The sequence below is a fragment of the Hemicordylus capensis genome, chromosome 5 (assembly GCF_027244095.1).
Source record: "Hemicordylus capensis ecotype Gifberg chromosome 5, rHemCap1.1.pri, whole genome shotgun sequence".
NCBI lineage: Eukaryota > Metazoa > Chordata > Lepidosauria > Squamata > Cordylidae > Hemicordylus > Hemicordylus capensis.
In genome coordinates, this window is record NC_069661.1 from 8,960,087 (window position 1) to 8,985,310 (window position 25,224).

The 25,224-nt window shown below is 42.9% G+C and overlaps 1 protein-coding gene and 1 long non-coding RNA gene across 5 annotated transcripts in view; one reads left to right on the top strand and one right to left on the bottom strand.

Moving 5' to 3' along the window:
• The window catches only part of CTNNA2 (catenin alpha 2), a 783,863-nt gene that overhangs the window by 157,810 nt on the left and 600,829 nt on the right, over window positions 1–25,224 (top strand). For 3 of the 4 annotated variants that reach the window (XM_053257021.1, XM_053257022.1, XM_053257024.1), the window contains one exon: window positions 20,755–20,950. In XM_053257021.1, coding sequence (XP_053112996.1) covers window positions 20,755–20,950 — 196 coding nt within the window. Of the gene's footprint in view, window positions 1–2,880; window positions 2,997–20,754; window positions 20,951–25,224 lie in introns of those variants that run through there. The other variant, XM_053257023.1, reaches the window with a different exon arrangement.
• Window positions 310–24,362, bottom strand: LOC128327780 (uncharacterized). Its single transcript, XR_008308780.1, has 4 exons — window positions 24,275–24,362; window positions 21,563–22,288; window positions 14,026–14,124; window positions 310–1,501 (listed from the first exon to the last, which is right to left on the bottom strand). It is a non-coding gene; the product is annotated as an uncharacterized LOC128327780 (long non-coding RNA).

The following is a 25,224-nucleotide window of genomic DNA, read 5'->3' on the forward strand; positions in this document are numbered from 1 at the left end:
TATTAGTGTTAACAGATGGTGAGTATAGTGAGGAAGGGTTTTGAACTGTAGGCATGGGATAGTACAGAACAAATATGTGCATGACAAGTTATTTTGGGGGATGTGATACAAGTTCCAAGACAAAACACATGGCCTGTCACACAAGGTCAATTTTAAAGAGTTTAAAAAAAAAAAAACACCATTGCATTATAGAATAGCTAGTCACTATTGCCGCAAAATGAGATGGAAGAAAAATCTATATTGAATTACTTGCTATATTGGTAAACAGTTAATTTATTTCTCAGTTTTAATTTTTATTATGCCCCAGCAGCAAAATACACAGTTCTCATCACCTACCTAGATTTTCACTTCGTAAACTTCACCTATTGAAGAAGGCAGGTTTAACTTTCCATATTTTCAATCTTCTCATTGGGCATTTATTCTGTCTTAAGTCTTAGGGTGGAACAATGAATCCCAGGTTTCGATCATGCCTTGGGCACAGCTTGAAAGTTATTATTTGACCCCTCTGATATCTTGGAAGGTGCTGGGTTTGTTCATGGATCTAGGTCATTATTGATGTTTAAAGCTGCAAGGCACATATGGAGAACTCTGGCTTCTAGACATGGCTTCAATCCTTTCCAGAATGAAAAGCTTCCATAGTGGGAGAATCCCTGTTTGAAGATTGCTCGTAAATCTTTTTATTGGGCTAACTGGGCTTCCCACAACATCATTATACTACAGATCAATTGATCTCTTGTAAAGCTGTTATTTAAACCTTTTGAAACTTTGAGAGCAGAGTTTGATTCATCTTTAAATGCTAGCTGGCAGTTTATTCAGCTCAAACATTTTTTTAATCACAGCTTTTTGGTCCTGGTGCGATTGCAGCTTCTGAAAGTCCATTTCTATTATTGGACCTGGAACACTGGATTAGACTTGGAACTATTGGATGCACTTAAGCCTGTAACCTTGCTCTAACAGAATCTTAAAGACATTGATAAGATTGATATTGATTATATCCAAGATCTTTGGAACAATAATCTTGAAAACCCTACCTGATTAAATCAATGGCAGGTTGCTTTGAAGACAGTGAAACATGCTTCTTTGGATCTCAAAATGAGCCTAATACAGCAAAAACCTTTACCCCGTATTTATTGTACACCTCAGATAATGTTTAACAAGGGATGGTTGCAGACTTCTAGATGTTGAAGGTGTAATCTCTATGTGGGTACACTTACGCATATGGTTTGGCCTTGTCCAGTTATTGTGCCATTTTGACTTGAAATTCATAAGGTTGTTAACGTGACCTAGCAGCAATCATTGCCTGCCGAGGACGTTAATGCTTTGTTGGGGTACATCCCCAGCATATGCAATCTAGCATTACATTAAGAACTGTGGATTCTTTGTCTTTGGAGGGTTGTCAAAAGGATTACAATACAGCACTGGAAGGACAAATTTATTCCTCAACTGCAACTCTGGGTAAGTGACATGTGTTCCTTGTCCGCATTTGAAACATTTTTTCCCCCTGAAAGGGAAAGAAGAATTTTCAATTATTTGGTCAAATTTTAATAAATTGTTTATGCTTTGAAGACAGAAGATATATATGCTTAGAAGTTCTCCAAGGACTTCACAACACTCAGCATCTCATGTCGTATTTAAAACTAGATGAGCCACCATGGCTCCCCCTTGCCCCTCCCCAAGGGCACTCCCTTGCCCCCCTCAACCTGTTAAAGCACTCGCTGGCTGCAAGTGTGGGGCACAGCCTCTTGCCTGCTCCTTCCCAGTCAGCAAGGGAAGGGCCGGTTGGGTTCTTGCTTTCTCTCTCTTGCTCAGATGGAGGGAGGAAGAGAAATCAAGCACCCAGCCAGCCCTTCAGGAACACAGGAAGCTGCCATGAGTCAGACCACTGCTCCAGCTAGCTCAGTATTTCCTGCACAGACTGGCAGTGGCTTCTCCAAGGTCACAGACAGGAGTATCTTCCAGCCCTATCTTGGAGCTGCCAGGGAGGGAACTTGGAACCTTCTGCCTGCAAGCATGCAGGAGCTCTTCCCAGAGCAGCTCCATCCCCTCGGGGGAATATCTTACAGTGCTTGCACATGTAGTCTCCCATTCAAGTGCAAAACAGGGCAGACCTTGCTTGATACCACAAGCTCACTGGCTGGGAAGGAGCAGGAGAGGAGAGGAGTGCCCCCCGTTCCGGATGCTGACCATGCCCCCTGCATCTGATGTCAGATGCAGGAGGCATGGCTGGCTCTTGTGCATGCACTGTGCATGCGTAGTGTGCACATGCAGTGCTGGACCAAGGTGCCACCAGCTAAAGCCTGTCCCAGGGTTGCCAATAAGTTCCCTTTGATCCTGAAAACAAGTAAACCTAAGCAAGTAAACAAATTCTAATTAAAAGAGGTCTCGCCAGTCCAAATAAAGCAAAGGGCCTCCCTGCACATCATTCCATTTTTCCAGTCTACATGAGGGGCAATTTGTCTGAACCAAATCTTCGCACAGGATCTAAATACTAATTGAGTTCTTTCAAAATAGTTTTAAAATATTTCAGTACTAACTGAGACACTTTGCCTAACTGTGCATGGCGGGGGGGGGGGACAATTTCAATACCAAACGTGTATCAAGGAGTGGTCAGGGATGTCACTACGGATCGGGCAAGGGGAGGCAGTCGTCTGGGGGCCCCACTGCCTGGAGGGCCCCTCAGAGACATGTCACATGGCTCCCCATTGCCCACCCGCCCAGCCCCAAGGCCCCTCACTCAGCCAGGCCCCCTCACCCTGTTCGCCTTCTTTCCTGCTTGCCCGCCTGGCCTGTAATCAAAGCAGCCTGCAAGCTGCTAGAGCTCCTTCTCTCCCCACCTCTCAGCTGATCGCCGGGTGTGCGGGGCTTCCAGAGAAGCCTCCATGCAGGCCTCCCTCAAGCCTGAACTCGAGTAGGCCGGTCGGCAGCAAGGAGGCAGGCAGAGTTCTCTGCAGACCCTCTGTCCAGGCCAACCAGCCCAAGTTTTGCCAGTAATGGAGGTAGAATGTGGTTTTTTATGTAGAGTGTCCTTTTTGTGGTTACCCCTCCCCCTATATATATATAGAGAGAGAGAGAGAGAGAGAGAGAGAGATCTATTTGCTTGCTGTAGGGCTTTGATATTGGGGGGGGGGGAGGGTTGAGACTAAGAAGTCTCTGAATATTTAATTTGAAACAGATTGGAAAATTTGCTGGCCTTTCCCCCCTGCCCCCAACTATTTAAAAAGTCCTATAAGTAGCTTGTTTCATGGCAGAAAATTGCAAAAAAACTTCTGGAACAAATATTATATTCATTCATTCATTCATTCATTCATAAATGCACTTATGTTCAAGTTGTTCTGCAACCCAGAAGGTCTGAGTGAGAACTGTGAAGCATGTCTTGTGCTTTTATTTTATTGTATTTTTCTTTAGAAATGTGAAGCTGGTTGGACATGTCCAAAAACCTCACTCAGACTATTTACACTGTATGTCATCAGTCAGTATGATTCTGTAATGATATGAAATGTTAAGGAGGCCCTGCACATGCTGATTTGCCCCCCCAGCCCCACACCCCACTAGGGATGACCCTGCTTCTGAGCACCTGCAAAGAGTGGTTTTTATCTCAGTACAGTGAGAGACCACAACCAGCCCTACTTCCACATTGGAGAATGACTTTTAGGACACACTAGGGTGTAACTTCAGGAGCCCTTTGAGCTCTGGCATGTCTCATCTATCTTAAAATTTTACCAAAAAGAGGCAGACTCCTCATTCTCCCCCCCCTTTTTTTTCTCTCCTGAGGAATGGTGCTAATTCTTGCTCTTTTCTCTATTTCTTCCCACCTATCTTACTTGCTTCAGTGGGACTTACCAGTCTCCTATAGCGAGCAAAATATGCTGGGAGCACAAATTAGTTTGGTTTGGATTACATCCCTGAGCATGTACATCTCAGTTGAATGCAATGGAGTTTATTTTTAAGTAGACATGCTTTCCTTGCTAGTAAGTCCTTTAGGTTTCAATGAAATGTACTTCCAGCTAAATGTGGTTAGATTTGCTGCCTGAGGCTGCAATTCTGCACACACTTACCTGGGACTTTTACACACAGTAGGCTTTACTGCAAGTTTATTGGAAGGCTTTACTGCGAAATTGAAGTTGTCCCAAAGAACCAACGCAAAATAGTGTTGTTTTTTACTCCGGATATAAATCAGGCTACACTCTAACGAGCAGTGAAAAACCTGAATTGCGTGTGAACTGCTCCCCAATAACTCACAGGGACTTCAGGGTAAATCTGGCCAACATGTGAAGGAGGAGATGGCAATGGCCAAGGGGATTTACTTCTTAATGGTTGCCACTTTGGGAGTTGTTATTATTTTATTTTACATTTTATATCCCGCTCTTCCTCCAAGGAGCCCAGAGCGTTGTACTACATACTTAAGTTTCTCCTCACAACAACCCTATGAAGTAGGTGAGGCTGAAGTGTACTACCCCTTTTAGACCTGAAGGGAAGCATTCAGGGCTAAAAATTAATAATTCTGCTGGTGAAGGCAGAGAAGAGACTAGAATCAAAGCCTCAAATGAGAGTAGGTGGAAGACTAGCTTGATTCTGGGTGTAAAGTAGTATCAGCAGCCAGATGTGGACAATTCTGTTTGAAATTGTAGACAACGATGGTTTATAATACTCATTCTTTCCCTCAGTCCTCGCTTTGCATCTCTTATTTTTCCTTTTCCTATTATTATGTACACAGTGTTGCTGCTGCTTCTGCTTGTGGTTTCATTTCTTGTTGGTGTAATTGTTTCACTGCGTATTAATTGCAAGGTCATTGTTAGTGGCACACATCCTAACACTGCACATGTGCATCTAGCCAAAGTTCATGTGCAGCACTAGCCTTCTCGCTTCCAAACCACGGGTACACTTGAGCCAGAGTAGTCATTTTTGCCACTCTCCCCTTCTTCTGGAAGCATTATTGGACCCGCAGAAATATGCTCCTATGAAAGAATGCCTTTGGAGGAAGAGGAGAGCAAGAAATGTTGCCATGCTCTTGCAGAAGAGCATTTGCAATTAGGAAGTAGGGAGGCTAGTGCTGCACGGATGTTTGTATTAGAAACATGCCATTAGTCAGAATGTCAGTCACTGACTTTTAATAACTCTGCAATACTGATATCATTGGCTTTGCAATTATCTTGATGTTTATTCATATTATTAGCTTTGCTATTATTTTAGGACTCACATGGCACCCTCAATTTGTTCTTTTAGATGCCGGGTGAAGACCTTTTTGTTCATTCAGGCTTTTAAAAATTGATTTTTAAAACTGGTTTGTTTTTTACGTTTTAAAAATGATTTCTTTTGTATTTTTTTAACCTCGAGTTGTAATTTGTTTGTCATGCTCTGTTTGTTTTTATTGGATTTTTAAAAATGTGTTTTGAACAACCCAAAGAACAAATTGTAATGGTGTGGCTACCAAATAAACTTTATTTATTATTCTTTATTTACACAGTCAGACAGATGTTATTGACTGGTTTATTTTATCCAGACATCGAGTCCTTCCCAAGGACCTAGGATGGCTGAATTTTAATGTCAATATTGTTGTTGTTATCTTCGCAAAATGTAAGCTGTTTCTAGTAAAGTTGCTCTTTGTAATTTCCGTGACCCCTATGGTATTGAAGTGCCCTTCAAGGTGTTTTGGAATTGCACCTAGGGTGCCAGTTACTACTGGGATTATTTTGGTCTTCTTCTGCCACAGCCTTTCAATTTTGATTTGAAGATCTTTATATTTTTGTGATTTTTTCTATTTCTTTTTCTTCTATCCCCTGGTATCACTATGTCGATTATTTTAACTTGTTTTTCTTTCTTCTCAACTACAGTTATATCTGGTGTATTGTGTGGCAGATGTTTGTCTGTTTGTAGTTGGAAGTCTCATAATATTTTTACATCTTTATTTTCTACAACATTTTCAATTTTGCGGTCCCACCAATCTTTGGCTACGGGTAGCTTGTATTTTTTGTAGATGTTCCAGTGTATCATCCCTGCTACCTTGCCATGCCTTTGTTTGTAGTCAGTCTGTGCAATCTTTTTGCAACAGCTAATTAAGTGGTCCACTGTTTCATCTGCTTCTTTACAAAGGCAGCACTTGCTGTTTGTGGTTGATTTTTCGACTTTTGTTCTTATTGCATTTGTTCTTAGTGCCTGTTCTTGCGCAGCCAGTATTAAACCCTCTGTTTCTTTCTTCAAGTTGCCATTCTTAAGCTAAGTTGTAATGATGTCTGATTTTCCACTTATATTGTGCAAATATTGACCATGCAGTGGCTCCCCCCCCCATTTTTCTTCTTGGTTCTTTATTTGTTCTTTCTTGTAGGCCTGCTTTGTTTCATTGATGTTTAATAATTCGTTGTTAACCATTTTAAGTGCATCTTCTTCTCTGTCCTTTATATATTCTTCAAGGACTTTTTTCTCCTCCTCTACTGTTTGATGGACTTGCAGCATTCCTCTTCCACCTGAGCTGCGAGGAAGGTATAGCCTATCGACATCACTGCAGGGATGCACTGCATGATTGATGGTCATTATTTTCCTGGTCTTACAATCTAACATCTCTAGCTCTGCCTGTGTTCAGTCTTATTATTCCTGCAGTGTATCTAATAATGAGTATAGCCCAGGTGTTTATGGCTTCTATAGTGTTCACACCATCGAGTCTGGACTTTACAGACTCTCCTGATGTATACAACTCTCCTGATGTATTCACTTCCAATTTTTCTTTTAACTTCAGTATGTTTGATGTTATCAGCCTGAAGAAATTCCCAAGTATTTGTAGTGTTCTTTCTCTTCCAAATTCTTGATGTTGTTTCCATTGGGCAGTTCAATTCCTTCCATTTTTGTTATTTTTTCCTCTGTTCATTATTAATACAGCACACTTATCTACAGGTGAAACTCGGAAAATTAGAATATCATGCAAAAGTCAATTAATTTCAGTAATGCAAATTAAAAGGTGAAACTGATATATGAGACAGACACATTACATGCAAAGCGAGATAAGTCAAGCCTTAATTTGTTATAATTGTGATGATCATGGTGTACAGCTCATGAAAACCCCAAATCCATAATCCCAGAAAATTAGAATATTACATGGAACCAAGAAGACAAGGACTGAAGAATAGAACAATATCGGACCTCTGAAAAGTATACAGTGTACTGTGCTTGATTGGCCAGCAAACCCGCCTGACCTGACCCCATAGAGAATCTATGGGGCATTGCCAAGAGAAGGATGAGAGACATGAGAACAAACAATGCAGAATTGCTGAAGGCCGCTAATGAAGCATCCTGGTCTTCCATAATACCTCATCAGTGCCACAGGCTGATAGCATCCATGCCACGCCGCATTGAGGCAGTAATTGCTGCAAAAGGGGCCCAAACCAAGTACTGAATACATATGCATGCTTATACTTTTCAGAGCTCCGATATTGTTCTATTCTTCAATCCTTGTCTTCTTGGTTCCATGTAATATTCTAATTTTCCGAGTTTCACCTGTAGACCAAACTACAAAATATGCAAACAGTATTTAGCAGCGATTCAATTTCTAATCAGGACCTTCCATACAACTTCAAATCATCCATATAAAGCAGATGGTTTATTTTGATGTTTTAGATGTTTGGTATCCAAGGCCTGTTTTGTTTAGTATTTGTGGAAGTGAAAATTTGCAAAGATTGTTGTTGCTGTTGTTATTTTAATGAGCCTACTGTTAACTGAAAAAAATGTGTTTGAATACTGAAATAGTTACTTATCAACTGAATTTAAAAGATGCACTGTATCATACCTGAAAATAACCTAATTGTTTTTTATATATTAATTCTTAAATATGGGTAGTCATAGTCACATATAGTTCTGTTTTGTTATATACAGATTTTTATTTTGCTATCCTCTACTGTTTTCCGTCCATTAGCTGTTTAGGGCTGTCTTTGGGAAAGAAGATCTTAAAGTAACCAGGAAATGCTGAGTATAAATTAAAAATGTCAAGACTAATAAGATTTCTCACAGAGGGTTTTGCACATCTATAAGTTTTGTCATCATCGTAGCAAAAATGGCTGTGAGCTGACACCTAGAAGAAGTACATTTGCAACTAAAAAGGGATGTATTCTACACACAGAGACACCCCCACATACTTTATACATAAATAGTGGCCAGATTCAGACAACATACAAAACTCAGGGTCCAGTGGACCCCTGCTTGTGTGCCACCCCTCCTCCCGCTCTCCTGTCCATATTTGGACCTACTCCCCCCACTCTCCTGTCCATGTTTGGAGACTGCAGAGAGGCGGGGGAGAGGGGGAAAACCGCTTCCTCCCTCAACTCCGGTTTGAGGTAAGTGTAACTCCAGTCTCCGGATCGGACATAACAAAGGCACCACCGAAATGCAGTTACTGGCGATTTAACTCACTACAAACTGAAGGTAACAATTGGAGTTAGGGAAGAGAAACCATGGGTCCATTTTTTCCTCTCAACTCGAGTTTCCTGGGTTCAGAGGCTTGGGTAGCAAAACTGGAGGTCTGTTTCGTATGCTGTCTGAATCCAGCCCCTATTTGTCTCCAGAGTGTCCATATTAGGATGCTGGTCATCCTCTTCTTCTCTTTCCTTCCACTTTCCCCAGCATTATGGACTTCTCAAGAGAGGTGGGTTTTCTCATAATGTGTGTGTCCAAAGTATGATAGTTTGAGCCTGGTCATTTGTGCCTCGAGTGAAAATTCTGGATTGATTTGTGCTATGAGCCATTTGTTTGTTTTCCTGGCTGTCCATGGTATCCTCAAAAGTCTTCTCCAAAACCAAAGTTCAAAAGTGTCAATGCTTTTCCTATTTTGCTTCTTCAAAGTCCAGCTTCCGCATCCATAGAATGTTCAGGGGGAAACCATTGTCCGAACGATTCTAATCTTTGTAGGTGTAGACACGTCATGGAATCTAAATATCCTTTCCAAGGCCTTCATTGCAACTCTACCAAGTGCTAGTCTGCAGCGTATTTCTTGACTGCTGGATCCTTTGAGGCAATAGATCATTATAATTAACTAATTCTAGTCTTAAGATCTAATTTATAACACTTACAAAGTATATTTCAACACAAAAATCAAGACCTTTCCATTTCATTCCGTTAGGTACTTCAAGTTCCCAGTCCTACTGTAGGGAACAAAGGCCCTTGTTGTTACGCCTCTGTTCTACTGCATTCACAAAGGAAACAACCCTTGCGTGGTCTGTTCTTTACCAGTGCCAAATTAAGAAACTTTCTGGATTTGTAGCAAAGTTGCGGAGTCAGGAGTGGAATTTTGTAGAGATCTCAGCAAATGGCTGAGAGAATCAATTTCCCCCTTCAGAAATCCTGAGCAGCCATTTGATACTTTCAGGAAAGTAGTCTCTTCAGCAAAATCAACTGGAGCTGTTGACAAGTTATGTGCACCCTCTTGTGTCTGCTCTTACTCCATACTCCCCCAGGTACACTGGGATTGCACTGCAAAACAGAGGTCTTATCATCTGAGTGATTCCAATCTAAGGTTGCATATACAGTTCTTCCAGTGTCGTCTGTTATAAAAACCACTCCATTTTATACTTATTGTACACGATGCAGTTATATCTCTGGCTGTGTCTTTTTTTTTTTTTTAATTAACATCTCACTGCCTGAGATGAGAACCTTCAGCTCTATCCATTCATCATCTAGTTTTAAATGGTATCCTTTGCTCAGGCAATGTCAAGAAATACCTTCATCATGATTAAAAAGTACCTGCATGATTCTCTTCTGTTCTTCTTGAAGCGTGTTCTTGACTGCCCATCTGGGTTTAGCAAAATTAATGAAGGTCAGCCCTCTTCAGAAGGAGCTGATTACATCAAAATTACTTTATAATCAGTTTTTCCTTTTGAGCTCTTCATCGTTTGAGTGTTAAAATCAGTTAAAGTTGTATAGAAAACAAACACACACTTAAAACAACACTCTTGCTAATTGTCTTTTCCAATGCAAGCTTGTACTTAACGGGTTTCTCAATAAGACGTTTGAAAAAGGCTATGGCTGGAATCCAAAGAGCGTCTTGAGGCATGTTCGGAGGTGCACTTCGGTAACTTTGGAGCCGGGACCTAAAGGCCTTTGGAGTTCCCCCCGCCCGCTCAAGTTAAGCATCACCTTCCCCCTACACACACACACATACACACACACACACACTCACTCACTCACTCAGTGGCGAATGCAGTGTTTTTAACACCTGGGTTCTTGAGGGCACAAACAGCAACTGAACTCACAAGAATGTAAGAATATACAACAAGTATATTTATGCAAATGTACATTAGCAGAAAGTCACCTTAAGTCGCGCAGCGGGGAAATGATTGACTAACAAGCAGAAGCTTGCCGGTTCAAATCCCCGCTGGTACTATATCGGCAGCAGCGATATAGGAAGATGCTAAAGGGCATCATATCATACTGTGTGGGAGGAGGCAATGGTAAACATCTCCTGTATTCTACCAAAAGAAAACCACAGGGCTCCGTGGGCGCAAGGAGTCGACACCGACTCGAGGGCACACACTTTACCTTTATTAGCAGAAACATTTCAACATGCAACGTTACATATCCCCATCACACACATTTCTCCCCCACTCTGTCTGTAGAGCACCCGGCACGGGTCATAAGCACACTCGGCCACCTGGACAGACTAAAGAGGGGTCTTGGGCCCCCAGAGGGTGTGGAGCCCTGGACTTTGGCTGCACATACCCCATGCAAGAGCCCTTTGGGCATTCAGAACGCCACATGGCTGTTTGGATTCTGGCCTCTGTCTTTTTCCAAAACCCCATTTCACAGCACAGAGCATGTATCCTGAGTCCAGGAGGGCTTATCTTTATCCTAACATCCTGACTTGATTGAACAAGCAAAGATTATAATAAATGCACAAATATGATTATTACGAAAGAGAGAAGGCACTGTACATGTGTAAATTAACAATTAGTGTCTGCTCACAAGCTCAGAATATGTAGACAGGCGTGCTGGGAAATTTGAAGGGCGGAGAAAGATAAACAATCGGTGGTTGGGGAAGAGGTGTTGAGCTAAAGTTACAGCAACTTAGGAAAGGCCTGAGAGAAGAGAGATTTTTGAAGTGCTTCTTAAGGAGCAGAGGGACTGACTCATTTGTCTGTCTAGAGGTTGTGCTTTTCAAATATAAGGAGTTGCCAGATAAAAGGACAAAGGCAGGAGATAGCAGGTGTCTTGCTACAAGATTGGTTTGTGAAGAACACAGAGCTCTGGGGGGAGTATAAAGAGAAATTAGAGGAGGAGGAGGAAAAGGAACAATGGAGCATAAACACTCAGAAGTAAGTAGTAGTACTTATTTTCAAATTGGATTATACCAGAGGTCAGAGGTGCAGCTAGGTAATTTTGGAACTTGGACCTAGTGGGCTTGCAGGAACCTTCTTGCAAAATAAGCACCCTCTATACACACACTCACTCACTCATAGCCCCATGGTTTCACACAGCATTCCTCCCTGCTAACTTGGCAATTAAGCACCTTTTAACGTGGCAATTCTCTTTATTGAGCAGGGGGAGAGTAACTGGCCCTATCCACTCCCAGCACAGAACTTCCAGGGACTGTTGCTGGTGTCTATCTTTTTAGATTGTGAGCCCTTTGGGGACAGGGAGCCATCTTATTTATTTGTTATTTTTCTGTGTAAACGGAGCCATTTTTGGAAGGGCGGTATAGAAATTGAATAAATAATAAATAATAATTCTTGTCTGCACAATTCACACTGATGAAAAGTTTTAAATAAATTATTAAAAGTATTGAAGTTATTATTAATAATAAATTCAGAATCAATGGATTGAATGATCTGCTTCAGTTTAAATGCACAGTTTTTACATTGATTAAACTGCAACAGATTCATTGATATGCTTCAGATCTAGTGTCTGGAGCCCCACCCCCACCCCGGCCACCGCTCTGATATCACTCTGTGCCAGTCATACCAATCTGCAAATATAGAAAGTGAATGGGGGTATAACTCACACAAGCCCCACACTTTCCACCTAGGATGAGGCAGGCATAAGCTTCTCACGCGAAGGAGGCAGCGGCAGGAAGGGCAAAGGGCATGCACAGTGCCCTGGTATCTGTAGCCCGCTCTGGCTGCGCTGGCTCCTTATTTCTCTCTGCTTGTACTGAAGGCACGAGAGTTCTCCCTTGCTGGAGAGCTTCATGGAGGCAGACAGAAGAGTGGCTTCTGCAAGCCCCTCCCAACCGTTGAACAGGTGATCATCGTTGGGTGGGGTAAACATACCAGTGGGGATTTGAACTGGCAACCTCTTGTTCCCTAGGCAAGTTACTTCCTGCTGTGCCATTAGGTGTCTGTGGTCTTGTAGTAGCAAGCATGAATTATCCCCTTTGCTAAGGAGGGCCCACCTTGGTTTTCATTTGGATGGGAAGCTACATGTGAGCACTGTAAGATATTTCCCTTAGGGGATGGGGCCATCGCTTGGTGGAAGAGCATCAGAAGGTCCCAGGTTCACTCCCTGATATCTCCAGGTAGTGTTGGGAGAGAGACTTTCCTGTAGTCTTGAAGAGCTGCTACCAGTCAGTGTAGACAATCCTTAGCTAGATGGACCAATGGCCTGACTCGGTATAAGGCAGCTTCCAATTGGCAGTTAACTAGCTACATGTCGTCTGGCATCCAAGGAGTTCCTTTAGGAGCACCCTAACCCCTGGACATGCCCAAAGATTTTTCTCTCCCTCTGAATGGCAGATCCATATGCCATTTATCCAACTGCTTTCTCTTCTTGTGTCAAATTGGATTTGCCATGCTGCAATGGGGATAGCTGTTCAAGATATAAAAGCCCAAACCTCCACCAAGCATGTAAAATCAGTTGCATAGTGCATGATTCTTTGGCTCCTGGCCACAATGAAGGAAATTTATAGATGATCTAACACTATTTCTCAAAACTCTCATTAATCCTGGCTGTAACCATTTCCCAAAACACTCTAAGAACTATCACAAAGAACTTTATAATCTGCACAATACCATTATTAGTTTTATAGGTTATGTGGAATCTGAAATGGATAGATTCTATTGCATTGTCATATTGTTCCAGTTTTGTTTTATAGTAAGAGCTGTTGAGAACCTTTAGAACATTTAGGACACAGACAAAATGTTGGGGGTGGGGAATGGAAATTTACATAAATAATATTTGCCAGATCATCTTGTAATACTCTCTCCCTTTTTCTATATATGACTTATATATTCAACTTCTATTTAGGGCATCCACTTTTAGATAGTGTTACATTTGTTCTGTCAGTGCTAATTATGGGTTCCTCTATGAAGGTTTGTTCCTTTTTTAGATAACTTAAAATACCTTATTTGCATATATAGATAGAAATCTTCCTGTAATATCAGATTACATCAGAATAACTGTTTTCTATAAAGAGATCACAGGCACAAATGAGAGGGGGAGGGAGGGAGAGAGATGTCCTTATCAGATCTCAACAGTTTCTTCATATTGAAATGATCTATGTATATCACAGGCTTGAAAACCCCCAGGTTCCAGGGAGCCATAGCACCTAGAAATTTAACTCTGGTACCTAGACAAGGATATTCAGAGGAAGAACTATCTAACAAAATTTTTATTTGTCCCATGCTTAGCATACCATTTCTAAACATGTTAATTGTAAAAAGGACAAAGAGAAGCCCATTTTCTCTCTCCTCCACCTGCAGTGTCCATCACCAAGTGTGGTAATTTTGTCAAGTGTCCATTGTCTGGCTCCTAATTTTTTGACCTTCCTTGGGGATTTCCTTGTACCAGTTCAGCAGTGAGTTGGCCAGGACTGGGAGAATTATTGTATGTATATAGCCCAGTCCACCCTGTGGATCATTATTCAAGTATAGGCTAAATGTGGCATTTTTAAAAATTGGCATTCCATGTTCAGTGCCACAACACCCAGGAAGCATGAACACTTGTCTTCTTGCAAAAAATCCAAGGGAGGACAGAGAAAACACTTATAACAGCTGGAAACTGACTGTCGTAGTAGTAGAAAATGCTGATAACAGCTGGAAACAGACTGTCACTTACTAGAGTCATAGTAGTAAGCTGCTTGAATTTGTGTACGATATGCAGCATAAGGTTCCCACAGCTTGACTCACTGGCATCTCTTTTCATTACTGGTTTCCTCTGGGGAAATTTGGAGAAAAGAACTGCTTATCATCCCAATTTGGAGGTGTACTATTTAGCATGGTGTCTTATATCACTTGCATTCCATTGCCCTAGTGTAGGCGATATAGCAATGTCTGTCGTATGCTGCTCCAAGATAGTGGGCAGCAGTAAAAGGACATTAAGTTCATAGTGAGAAGCCAGATTTACTTTTGAGTCTTACATGCAGATACAAATGCTACAACTGCATTAAGCATTCTTCTCGTATGGGGTACATACAGGGTTGGCCCGTCAACTAGGCAAACTGGGGCACATAGGTTGGAATGAGCAGGTGGGTGCCCCCCATCCCAGTCACCTGCCCACTTGCTCTCCTTTGGGCAGCTGGCCTGCCACAGTGCGCTATAATCACATTGCTGCATCGTGCAGTGACATCATAACATAAAGTGCCATGCCGGGCTTGGCTGCCCAGAAGCATCCAGTGAGGAAAGTGAGTGGGTGGCCAGGTGGGCGACAGGGACTTGCATGGGCAAAAGGGAGCGGGGGGCATGCGCACCAAATCCAGGCTTTGCCTGGGGCGCCACCAATCCTTTGAGCCAGCACTTGGTACATATTTGCCAGCTCTGTTTTGCTCATTCACAGTTATCCTAAAACATTTTTCACATCACGTGCATCAGTAAAGCACTGATATATGGTGGTGGTTCAATTGATCATCAGTGGATCATGGCAGGAGCCCCACAGCCACAGCGTGTTTCTTCTAAATGGGCTCAGAGTATTAAAATAGAACCCAAACCAAAAAACCAGGCTCAAGTTACTCGCCTTTGGTAACCTGGTTTTTGGCCCGAAAGCTGCCGATATGAAAAACAACGGCAAGCCACACACTGAGTGTTTATCAGCCGAGGACTGGGAATCCGGCATCTTCTGGAATAAATGTTTCTTCTGTAGCATATCAGTTGCAATTTCAATAAACAACCCCTGTGTGTATGGTAGAACCTTTCCACTTTTTACAGCAGAGTGAAACGAAACCTGGTGTTCTAACCTTGAACTGCGTTGGTTAGACTTTTTGTTCTCAATGTTGCATACTAGGCAGCTATCAATTCATGGTATGGAAGCAGCCAGTGACTGTTCCAGATGCCATTAGCTAGTACTAAACACACTCTCCATTGTGTAAAACTCCAAGCCATCCAACATTTTCAAGTCACTGGATGTCTATTATTGGTGACATTATACCTTTAGCACTGTTTAGCTCCTGCTCTCCTGTGTCCTTTAGCTTTAACTGTGTGTGGCATGTTGTCGCTGTGGGAATTGCTTTTTAGCAGTATGCCAACTAGCTCAGAAAATTGCTGTAATTGTATTCTGTATACTAATAGGAGATCAAATAGGAAATGATTAATTTAGTACAGAAGCAAGGTTTTAGGAAGATAGGAAGCTGCCTTATATGGAATCAAAGCTAAGTATTATCTACACCAACTGGCAGTGGCTCTTATTTATTACTTTATTTATTTATTAAACTTCTATACCGCCCAAACTTCCGTCTCTGGGTGGTTAACAACATAAAAACAATTAAAACAAATATAAAAGGTGAAAACAGTTTAACAATTTAAAAAGAGTATAAAATTAAAACAACAAATTTAAAAAGCTGAAAAAGCTTGGGTGAAGAGGTGGGTCTTCAGATTTTTTTTTTAAATAGTCAGGGATGGGGAGGATCGCATCTCAGCAGGGAGCTTATTCCACAATCTCAGGTCAGCAATCGAGAAGTCCCGTCTCCGTGTGGCCACCAGACGAGCTGGCAGTAACTGGAGACGGACCTCCTCAAGTGACCTCAGTGGGCACATAACGAAGAAGGCGTTCTCTTAAATACCCAGGGCCTAAGCCGTTTAGGGCTTTATAAGTTATAACTAGCACTTTGTATTCTGCCCAGAAACCAATTGGCAGCCAGTGTAGCTCCCTCAGCAAGGAGTAAAGTGGTCTCTCCAAGATGACCCAGAGACCAACCTGGCTGCTGCATTCTGAACCAACTGAAGTTTCCGGACTACGTACAAAGGCAGCCCCACGTCCTTACAGAAGTCCAGTCTGGAGGTTATCAGCATATGTACCACTGTTTTGAGATCATTGATTTCGAGAAACGGATGCAACTGACATATCAGCCGTAGCTGATAGAAAGCACCCCTGGCCACTGCCTCAACCTGAGAAACCAGGGAGAGGTGCGGATCCAGAAGTACTCCCAGACTGCGAACCTGTTCCTTTTGGGGAAGTGTGACCTCATCTAGAACAGGTAGGTCAAAATTGTCTCTAGAGTTCTGACCCTGCACAATAAGTACCTCCGTCTTATCTGGATTCAGCTTCAGTTTATTCTCCCTCATCCAGCCCATTACTGCCTCCAGGCAGGCATTCAAGGAAGATATGCCATCACCTGAAGAAGCTGACATGGAGAAATAGATCTGGGTGTTATCAGCATACTGATAACATCCCGCTCCAAATCTTCTGATGATCTCTCCCAGTGGTGTCATGTAGATGTTGAAAAGCATTGGAGAGAGGGAAACCATACATAAGCTCAGATTTTGAAAAGCGACAGTCTCCAATCAACACCATCTGGAATCTTTCCGAGAGGTAGGAGCGAAACCACTGTAAAACAGTGCCTCCCATTCCCAACCCCCTCAGACGTTCCAGAAGGATACTATGGTCTATAGTATCGAAAGCTGCCGAGAGGCCCAAAAGGACCAACAGAGTCACACTTACTCTGTCAATTCCCAATTGGAGATCATCCATCAGGCCGACCAAGGCAGGCTCCACCCCATAGCCCGCCTGGAAGCCAGTTTGAAATGGGTCCAGATAATCAGTTTCCTCCAAGACCGCCTGGAGCTGAGAGGCCACCACTCTCTCAATTACCTTGCCTAGCCACGGGAGGTTGGAGACAGGCCTATAGTTGCTCAACTCTGAGGGATCTAACGTAGGCTTCTTTAAAAGAGGTCTAATGATTGCCTCCTTGAGACCCTGCCTTCCTTCAGAGAAGCATTTATGATTTCCACGAGGCCTCCTACAACAGCCTCCCTGCTAGACAGAACAAGCCATGTTGGACAAGGGTCAAGAGAACAAGTGGTAGGCCTCACTGCTCCAAGCAGCTTGTCCACATCCTCAGGAGTCACAAACTGAAACCGATCCAGTCGAACCACATAAGAGGAGTTGTCGGACACCTCCAATTCAAACATCAAATTAATTGTGGAGTCTCCGTCTAAGTCGGCTCAAATCCGAGAGATTTTATCTACGAAAAATTCTTTAGACACATCACAGCGCATAACTGATTACTCCAAATTCTGGTTCAGGGGAGCGGGGGCAGATACTTGTTCCCTCAAAACCCTGAACAGCTCCGCTGGACGAGAGTTTGCACAAGCAATACGGGCAGAAAAGAACCGCTTTTTTGCTGCACGTATCGCCTGAATATAGATCTTTAAATGTGCTCTATGACATAATCTATCGGATTCAAGTCAAGTCTTTCTCCACTTGCGCTCCTGCCGCCTAACTTGCTGCTTCAGCCCCCATAGATCTTCCATATACCAAGGGGCCAATTTTGAAGCAGGTTGGAGGGGATGCTTAGGAGCAATCGTGTCTACTGCCGTGGTGAGCAAGTTGTTCCAGTTCTTAACCAGGGCATCAACAGGATCACCGGCAGAGGCAATATTAAATTAGAGCTTCCCCTTTTCTGAATGTTTTTTAAGAAGGACCTGAAGACGTACCTGTTTAGTCAGGCTTTTAGTTTATAGTTTTAAAGCTTCGGGTTTTAGCATTTTTATCTGTATTTTTAAATTGTTTTAATGGTGTTAACGTTTCAGTGTTTTTTTAGATTGTGAACTGCCCAGGGACTCTTTTCTGTGGGGTGGTATAGAAATGTAATGTAATGTAATGTAATTAAATAAGACAGTGGGACAAAGGAGTCAAAAAGCTGGTGGAGGGAGAAAAGGGGTGCTGAGTGGGACAAAAGAGGCAGAAAGGAGAACCACCTCCCTGCTTTGGCTAAGGATATACAGTACTTCCTGTGTCACTTTACTAATGTGTGCTTTACATTGCTTGAGGATGCTTAAAGATGCTTGGAAAGATAACTTCTGAACTGACTGACAAGTGACTTTAGTGCCGCCCAAAATGCATTTCAGACATCATTTTGCTGCTTTTTCTCCTGTAACCCTTTATGTTCTCCCAAGTTAAGGATCAGTGTGAGGTATAATTAACTATCCTATGCCTGGGGTGCCCTTTTGCTGATACTCTTCCTTGTTTCATGTTCATCTTGGTTAAAGGAGATGGTGAAATGAAATAGTATTGTTCAAGTGAGTACCTGAGGATGACAGAGCAGAGTTGGAATGCTGTTAAGTGGCAAAGAGTCTTATTCCATGGCCTTTTTGGCTGTGGGGAAAGGTTAGGGAGAATGTCAAAGTAACACGATAGTTGTCTTGGAGGAGTCAGGGCTATTGATGCATAAAACCTTTCTTCTTAATTATTTCATTGCTGGGGGAGGCACACATCTTCGTACTGTGCTTCATAACAGGTAGTAAACAGTGCTATTCCTAATAGCAGAAAAAATATAAGACTATGAGGACTGGAAGGATATTAAGAACTCGTATTTGACAGCTTGAAAATAGGTACCCATGTTGTGATAAATAAGTAGGGTTAGATCATAGGGCAGTTGTCAACAAGGGCTGAGCAGTGTTTCTGATAGACACATCACCAAAGGAACAACTCCTGCCGCTTGCAACCATCACATGTACCCTGAGAACAACTCCAAGGTTAACCTCTCAATACCCACCTCTCTCTCTCTACACACACATCGCTCACAAACACTGCTGGTGCCTTACTGTCGATTTTTATGAGCCCTCATATTGTGTGGGGTAAGTTAAGATAGAGCTTGTGCAAATGTGACCTAATTTACTGCAGGAACATATGTTTCCCTTAACTACAAAAAGTATGCCCTGCCACTGTCTGGTTCTCTTTCAGTTCAGGAGCAGAGCTGGTAGGGGTAAATTGGTGGCATCTCCCTGTGGTCATATCAGCTAAGATATGGGTTTGCATACTACACATGAAAAACAAATTGTCTTCTAGCTGGATATGTTATTTAGCTCAAGCATTCTCATGATGTTAAATTTTTTACAAGTTCTAGTAAGAACTAATCTGCCTACTTTCCTTTAACTATCCCTATAACTGGACTAAATTTGGTCCAGATTGTTTAGGCAGTTCATAAGTTAGCCCACGTGTGCCTCAAATGTTCACATGTCTTTCATCTTGAATCAGGGTGGATCACATTATCACATTCTACACCATTGAGGCATCCCTATGTGTCCCTACAGCTGTAGCAAATTTCAGTCAAATTAGTTAGGCAGTTCACAAGTTAGCCCACTTGCACCTCAAACGTTTATGCATCTGCTGTCTTGAATTGGGGTGGATAACATCATCACAAAGTATGCTTTTGAGGTGTCCCTATGTGTCCGTACAACTGCACCCGATTGGGTTCATTTTGGTCCAGGCATTGCGAAGTTTATACAGGGGCAGACAGACCCAGACAGAATGCTGCATGATGTCATAAGCCTACTGGAAAGTAGGCTAAAAATATCATTTCTGTTTATATAGCACTACTGGTTTATGCTGCACCTTGCAGAGCCACATTGCAAAAAATTAAAATAAACAGGCCCCCAAGGAGTTTACAGTCTAAAATAGACAGTGGGGGAAACAACAGAGGGAAGTAAGGGGGAAACAAAGACAGATGATTCTTTTGTGAATGTTTGCAGCCTCCTTGAAGTCACAACTGTCTGAGTGTATAGGGCATCTTTGCAGGTGGTTGGAAATGACTACCATATCTCTCCTTCTCTACTGTGTCTGAGAGCAGGGCTAGAGCCAGTGGATCGAAACAGCAAGGAAACAGAGTTAGGTTGGACACTAGGAAGAATTTCTGAATGGTAACACTGATCAGCATTGGAACAGACTGCCTTGTGCAGTGGTAGGATCTCCTTCTCTAGAGGTTTCCAAATGGAGGATAGATGGCCATCTATTGGGATTGCTCTAGCAGTTTCCTGCACTAAGCAGGATGTGTGTGTGTGTGTGTGAGAACCGGAAGGCTTCGAAGGTCCTTTCCATTCCAATTCTAAACTTCTGCAATACCATATTTACCCGAATACAAGACAACTCTGAATTTAAGACAAGCCCCCTTTAAAAAGAAAAGAGATTAAATACAGGTTATACCCTTATTTACTCAAAAGGAAGAGGACCCTCTGATTTTTGAAAGAACTTGGGGGGGAAACCTAGTCTTGGATTCAGGTAAATACAGTGTGTTTCTATGGAGCACTGAGACTTTGGAATGCGCTTCCCATGGGAATAAGAGCCTCCCTGTCTCTTGCGGCTTTTAAAAAGTGTTTGAAGACTCATATTTTTACCAATGCTTTTTAACTGTTTAAATTTTAGACTGTCTATTGATTTGTTTTAAATCGTTTTTAGAATTTTAATTGATTTTTTAATGTTTTATTTATTGGTTTGTTGTGAACCGCCCTGAGACCTTGGTTTGGGGTGGCATATAAATACATTAAATCAATCAATCAATCAATCTTCTGTGAACAGCTGTTTTGAAACATTGTATGAAAAAATGGACATTAATGTAAATGTTTTTCTCATTTGAAGGTGACAACCCTTGTAAATACAAGTAACAAAGGACCATCTGGTAAGAAGAAAGGTCGATCCAAGAAGGCCCATGTGCTGGCTGCTTCAGTTGAACAAGCTACTCAAAACTTCTTGGAAAAAGGAGAGCAGATTGCAAAGGAAAGCCAGGATCTCAAAGATGAACTGGTTGCCGCTGTGGAGGATGTGCGTAAGCAAGGTGAGTGGAGAAGTCTTCGTGTATGTCTGTGTGTTTGTTCGCACGCGTGAACACACACACACATACACATTCCCTCTCTGGCATTTCCAGGAAAGAGTCCTGTCGGCAATCTTGGAGAAGCTATTGCCAGTCTGTGTAGATAATACTGAGCTAGAGGGACAAATGGGCTTACTCAGTATAAGGCAACTTCCTATATTTCTATACGAGATGTGCCCCAACTTACATGTCTGTTGCTCTAGTGCAAATGTGTTCATGGTCTGCATTGCATCACACTAGTGTGGAATGCAAGCTCCAGACCTGGTGGAATTAGTGCATTAGCCTTGTGCTAGTGTGACATCCTAACACAAGTGTACTGTTAGTTGGAATATCGTCTGCTTTCTGATGCCTCCTGCATAACTTTTATTGACACAGTTTACAGCTTTGCTCTATTATTTATGAGTTGGACAAGTATCATTCATATTTCATACAAATGTGCAGTGGTTATTTCTGAATTGCTCTAGAAGACACTATCTCTTCTTAGGTTGTTTCCCCTGAGTCAAGAATAGACACTGGAGAATTGTACAGTTTGAGATTCTCTTGATAAGTGCCATTGAGTTTCATGTAGCTCCTTACCTGAACTGCTGCTTCATGTGGCAAAAAACAAAATAGCTGAGAAGATAGTCACTTTTTCAGCGTTCATCACAGCTGTACTGTGCTATGAAAAATGACAGCAGGAGCTAGCCAGTGGGGGAGGTGAGAGGCAGCTTCCCAAGGTTGGTCGGCTAGTGTTTTTTGAACTTGTCCACCCAATTATAGCTCCGCCCCTGAATACGACTCTGCTTTCCTGACTTCAGACTTACTTCCACTTTAAGGTCGGAAAACACAGTTGTCATTAGGGATTCCTTACTTCTCCTTCTGTCTAGTAATTTGGATATAACTACTAGAAAGCTTTGAGGACTCAAACAGAGGCCCTATTAAATTTAGTTGCATAATAATTGTGGCCTTTGCCGATGTATCCTTAAACATTTATCATATTTTATTGGGGGAAATATTCATAACCTGCTCTAAAGTATTTGCGATCAATTCCAGTTGTTCAGGTTTGCCGGTTCCTGTTCTGTGAAATATAGTGTGCTAAATGTCATTCCATGCAAATGTTCTATTGTTAGTCCTCTCAGGCTCTCTCAAAATCCATTAATTATCCTTCAGCTTTCAAAAAATAGAGATTGCAAAAGGCATTAAATTCCCTGCTCCAGGATGATACGAAGCACTTGTGATAAATGAGTAGACATTGTGTGGGATCGTAGAGGTGATGGAGATATAATGTTGGACTTGCCTTTCTTGAAAACATAGAATTTTACCCTGTGAAATAAACATGGGAGGAAAAACGTTGTTGTCAAATGAGAGCGCAAAACCCAGCGCTACATTTATCTGTTTACCTTCATCTACCATTTTAATATAACAAGTGTACACCAGTGTAAATGTTTGTATTAACTAAATTACATCTGTACCTTTTGTGCGGTGATTTAATTCCTCCGGCTTCTTGCTACAACCATTTCTAGGGGCTCATCAGAATACTGTGAAAATGGGGAGATGGGAACAGTGATCCCTCTTTTTTTCATTTCTGTACAGAATGAGTTATATCCTGGGCAGCAGTATCAAGGCACTGTGTGTGCACAAGCATTCAGAGTGGGGTCTTCCCAATTCGACCTGAGCGGGATCTAAAATTAACTGAACAGACATCAGAAAACTTATGAGTGCACGCATGTGCGCATGCCTTAGAGGGAACAGTGGGCTTCGCCCCATCTTATGGCTATGCATTCAATATAACATGTGAATGAAGCCCTTGTCTGTTCAGCAGTAGGTGCAGGGCACAGCGGTTGTGGGGTGCAGAACCTTCAACCCCACCCTACCAGGGCATGTTATTGTGCACAACTGGATGCTTGAAAATGGCTGATGGCTCTCTCTTCAGCTGCCTCTCCTCTAATGGTGAAGTCACTGCTCACTGTCACAGTGTTGTATCAGCCAGCCCCATGACAAAATGAGACTTTACTGCTGCTACCAAGTGGTAATCTTTATTCCCTGCCTCTCTCACTAAACAGCTCCCCAAACCTCTGTCTCATGCCCAACTTAGGTTAAGTGGTGTAGCAATTAAGCATAGGGTGAGGAATATAGCATCGAGACACATGAAATCTGAATTAGAGCTATATTAGCTTAACCCACGCAGAGCATCTGCACACTAGTACTTGATTGCTCCCCTCACCCCCTGCCACAGCCCTCTCACCTCAGAGATCTCCCCACCTTCACCTGAGCTGTACTCCTGCTCCTACATCCGGATGCTTCCATCCTGCTCACCCCTCTTGGTCACTCCTCCACCCCTTTCACCCCTCTTGGTCATGGCTGCAGCATTGCTGGTGCCTATTGGCCAAGCTGCAGCCCCTTCTCCCCAGAGACTCCTGCTCCAACCTCACTCAAGCCCTGCTCCTGCCTACAGGAGCAGCAGCAGCAGCTGACTGGGCCCTTCCTCGCTGCTGCTGCCACCACCATAGCTGCTTACCTTGCCTGCTTACCTCTCTCTACCAATGGCCTTGGTAGCCCCAAACAGTAGTAGTGGTTGACTGGGCTCTTCCTTGCTGCCAGTAGGCACCACTATAGCCGTTTGTTCCCCTCAGGCCACTGACAGGCTTAGGCCCATCCCTTCCTTCTTTCTCTCCCCGCTGCCTTTCCTGAGTTAACAGATCTTGTTCATCTTGTTTCTTCATCTAATTCAGAGTGGCAGCCTCCTTCACACACACACACACACACACACACACACACACACACACACACACACACTCCTCTTGTCACACCCTCGCTCTCAGATAGCAAGGAGGAAGGGAATGCTGACAGCCCTTCAGCTGATGCAGGGGTGCCTGAGGGGCAGAGCCCGGCTGTCGGTTCCCAAGAGATGGCTGAGGCAGGTCCGGCTGATGTCTCAGAGCAGGCACAGCAGTCTGAGGCAGCAGAGACAGGGACTGATGAACTGGAGGATGATCTGTGCAGGCAACCCCCACTGACCCCACAGCAGAGATGGGTAACAAGACAGCAGGCACAGCTGGAATCCATCAGGAAAAGTAAACACCTCTTGCAGAGGGCTGATAAGCCTTGAATCCTTGCCAGCTGAGAGTTACAAGGTTGATCTATAAAGCAGGTCTACAGCTTGCAGTTAGCCACTGGAAGACAATGTACGTCATCCCTAGTGTCGACAGCCTTCAGCCTGAGCCAGAGAGAGAGAGACATTTCCGAGCCATGTTTTGCTTCTGGAACCCAGACTGGTCTTTTGTGAACTATCATCCTAGACTTCCCTACCGGGTGGCTAGATTGTAGAAGAGAGGTTTCAGCAATCAAGAAGATCTTCCGACCAGTAACAGTTGCATTACAACTGTTACCAACTGCATTCCAACCTTAACCATCACACATGCTTCATCCCTATCTGCATATGGAATCCCCACTGCCCAATCACCATGGTGCTTCTGCTTGCGAACTCTCACAAGAGCTTCCGCACATGGGATTAGCCACAGGTACACTTTAGAGAATTATAGAGAGAGTTAGATGTTTACTTGGAGAGGGGGAAAAAGAGTAATCCAATTTTAAGAAATAAGTTTTGAAGTACTTCTGTTATAAAAGGACAATAACCATGCAAGGAAAAGACAAAATAAAATGGGAGAAGCACATCCAGATATCCTATTCTGAACTGAATGCTTATCAGTAAATCTCACCATTAGCTCCCATTCTCCATCTTCCAGCACTTCTGTTCCTTCTTCCAGTGTTATCTCGGGCCATCTCCAACCTTGTCTGCATTGCTCTCTCTAAGCCCTGCCTTTTTATCTCCCATAACTCTTGCCCCTCCCCTACTCAAAGAAGCCAATCAGGGTGGTAGCTTTTGTCTTACGTTTCCCCTACTTTAACTGTCTGTTTCAGGCAACAACTCCCAAACTAAACTTCTGACCTTTCCCTCGTTTTTGGTCTTGGTCTTGGAAACTTACCAATTTGAACACTTAGCCTTTGTATAAACAAGCAAAGGAAGAAAAACAAACCTGACCTTTTAACCTTTGCTTTTCTCTCAAGCAACATTTAAAAAACACAACAGAAAACAGAGGAGCCCCTGGTGGCACAGTGGTAAAACTGCCGCCCTGTAACCAGAAGGTTACAAGTTCGATCCTGACCAGGGGCTCAAGGTTGACTCAGCCTTCCATCCTTCCGAGGTCAGTAAAATGAGTACCCAGAATGTTGGGGGCAATATGCTAAATCATTGTAAA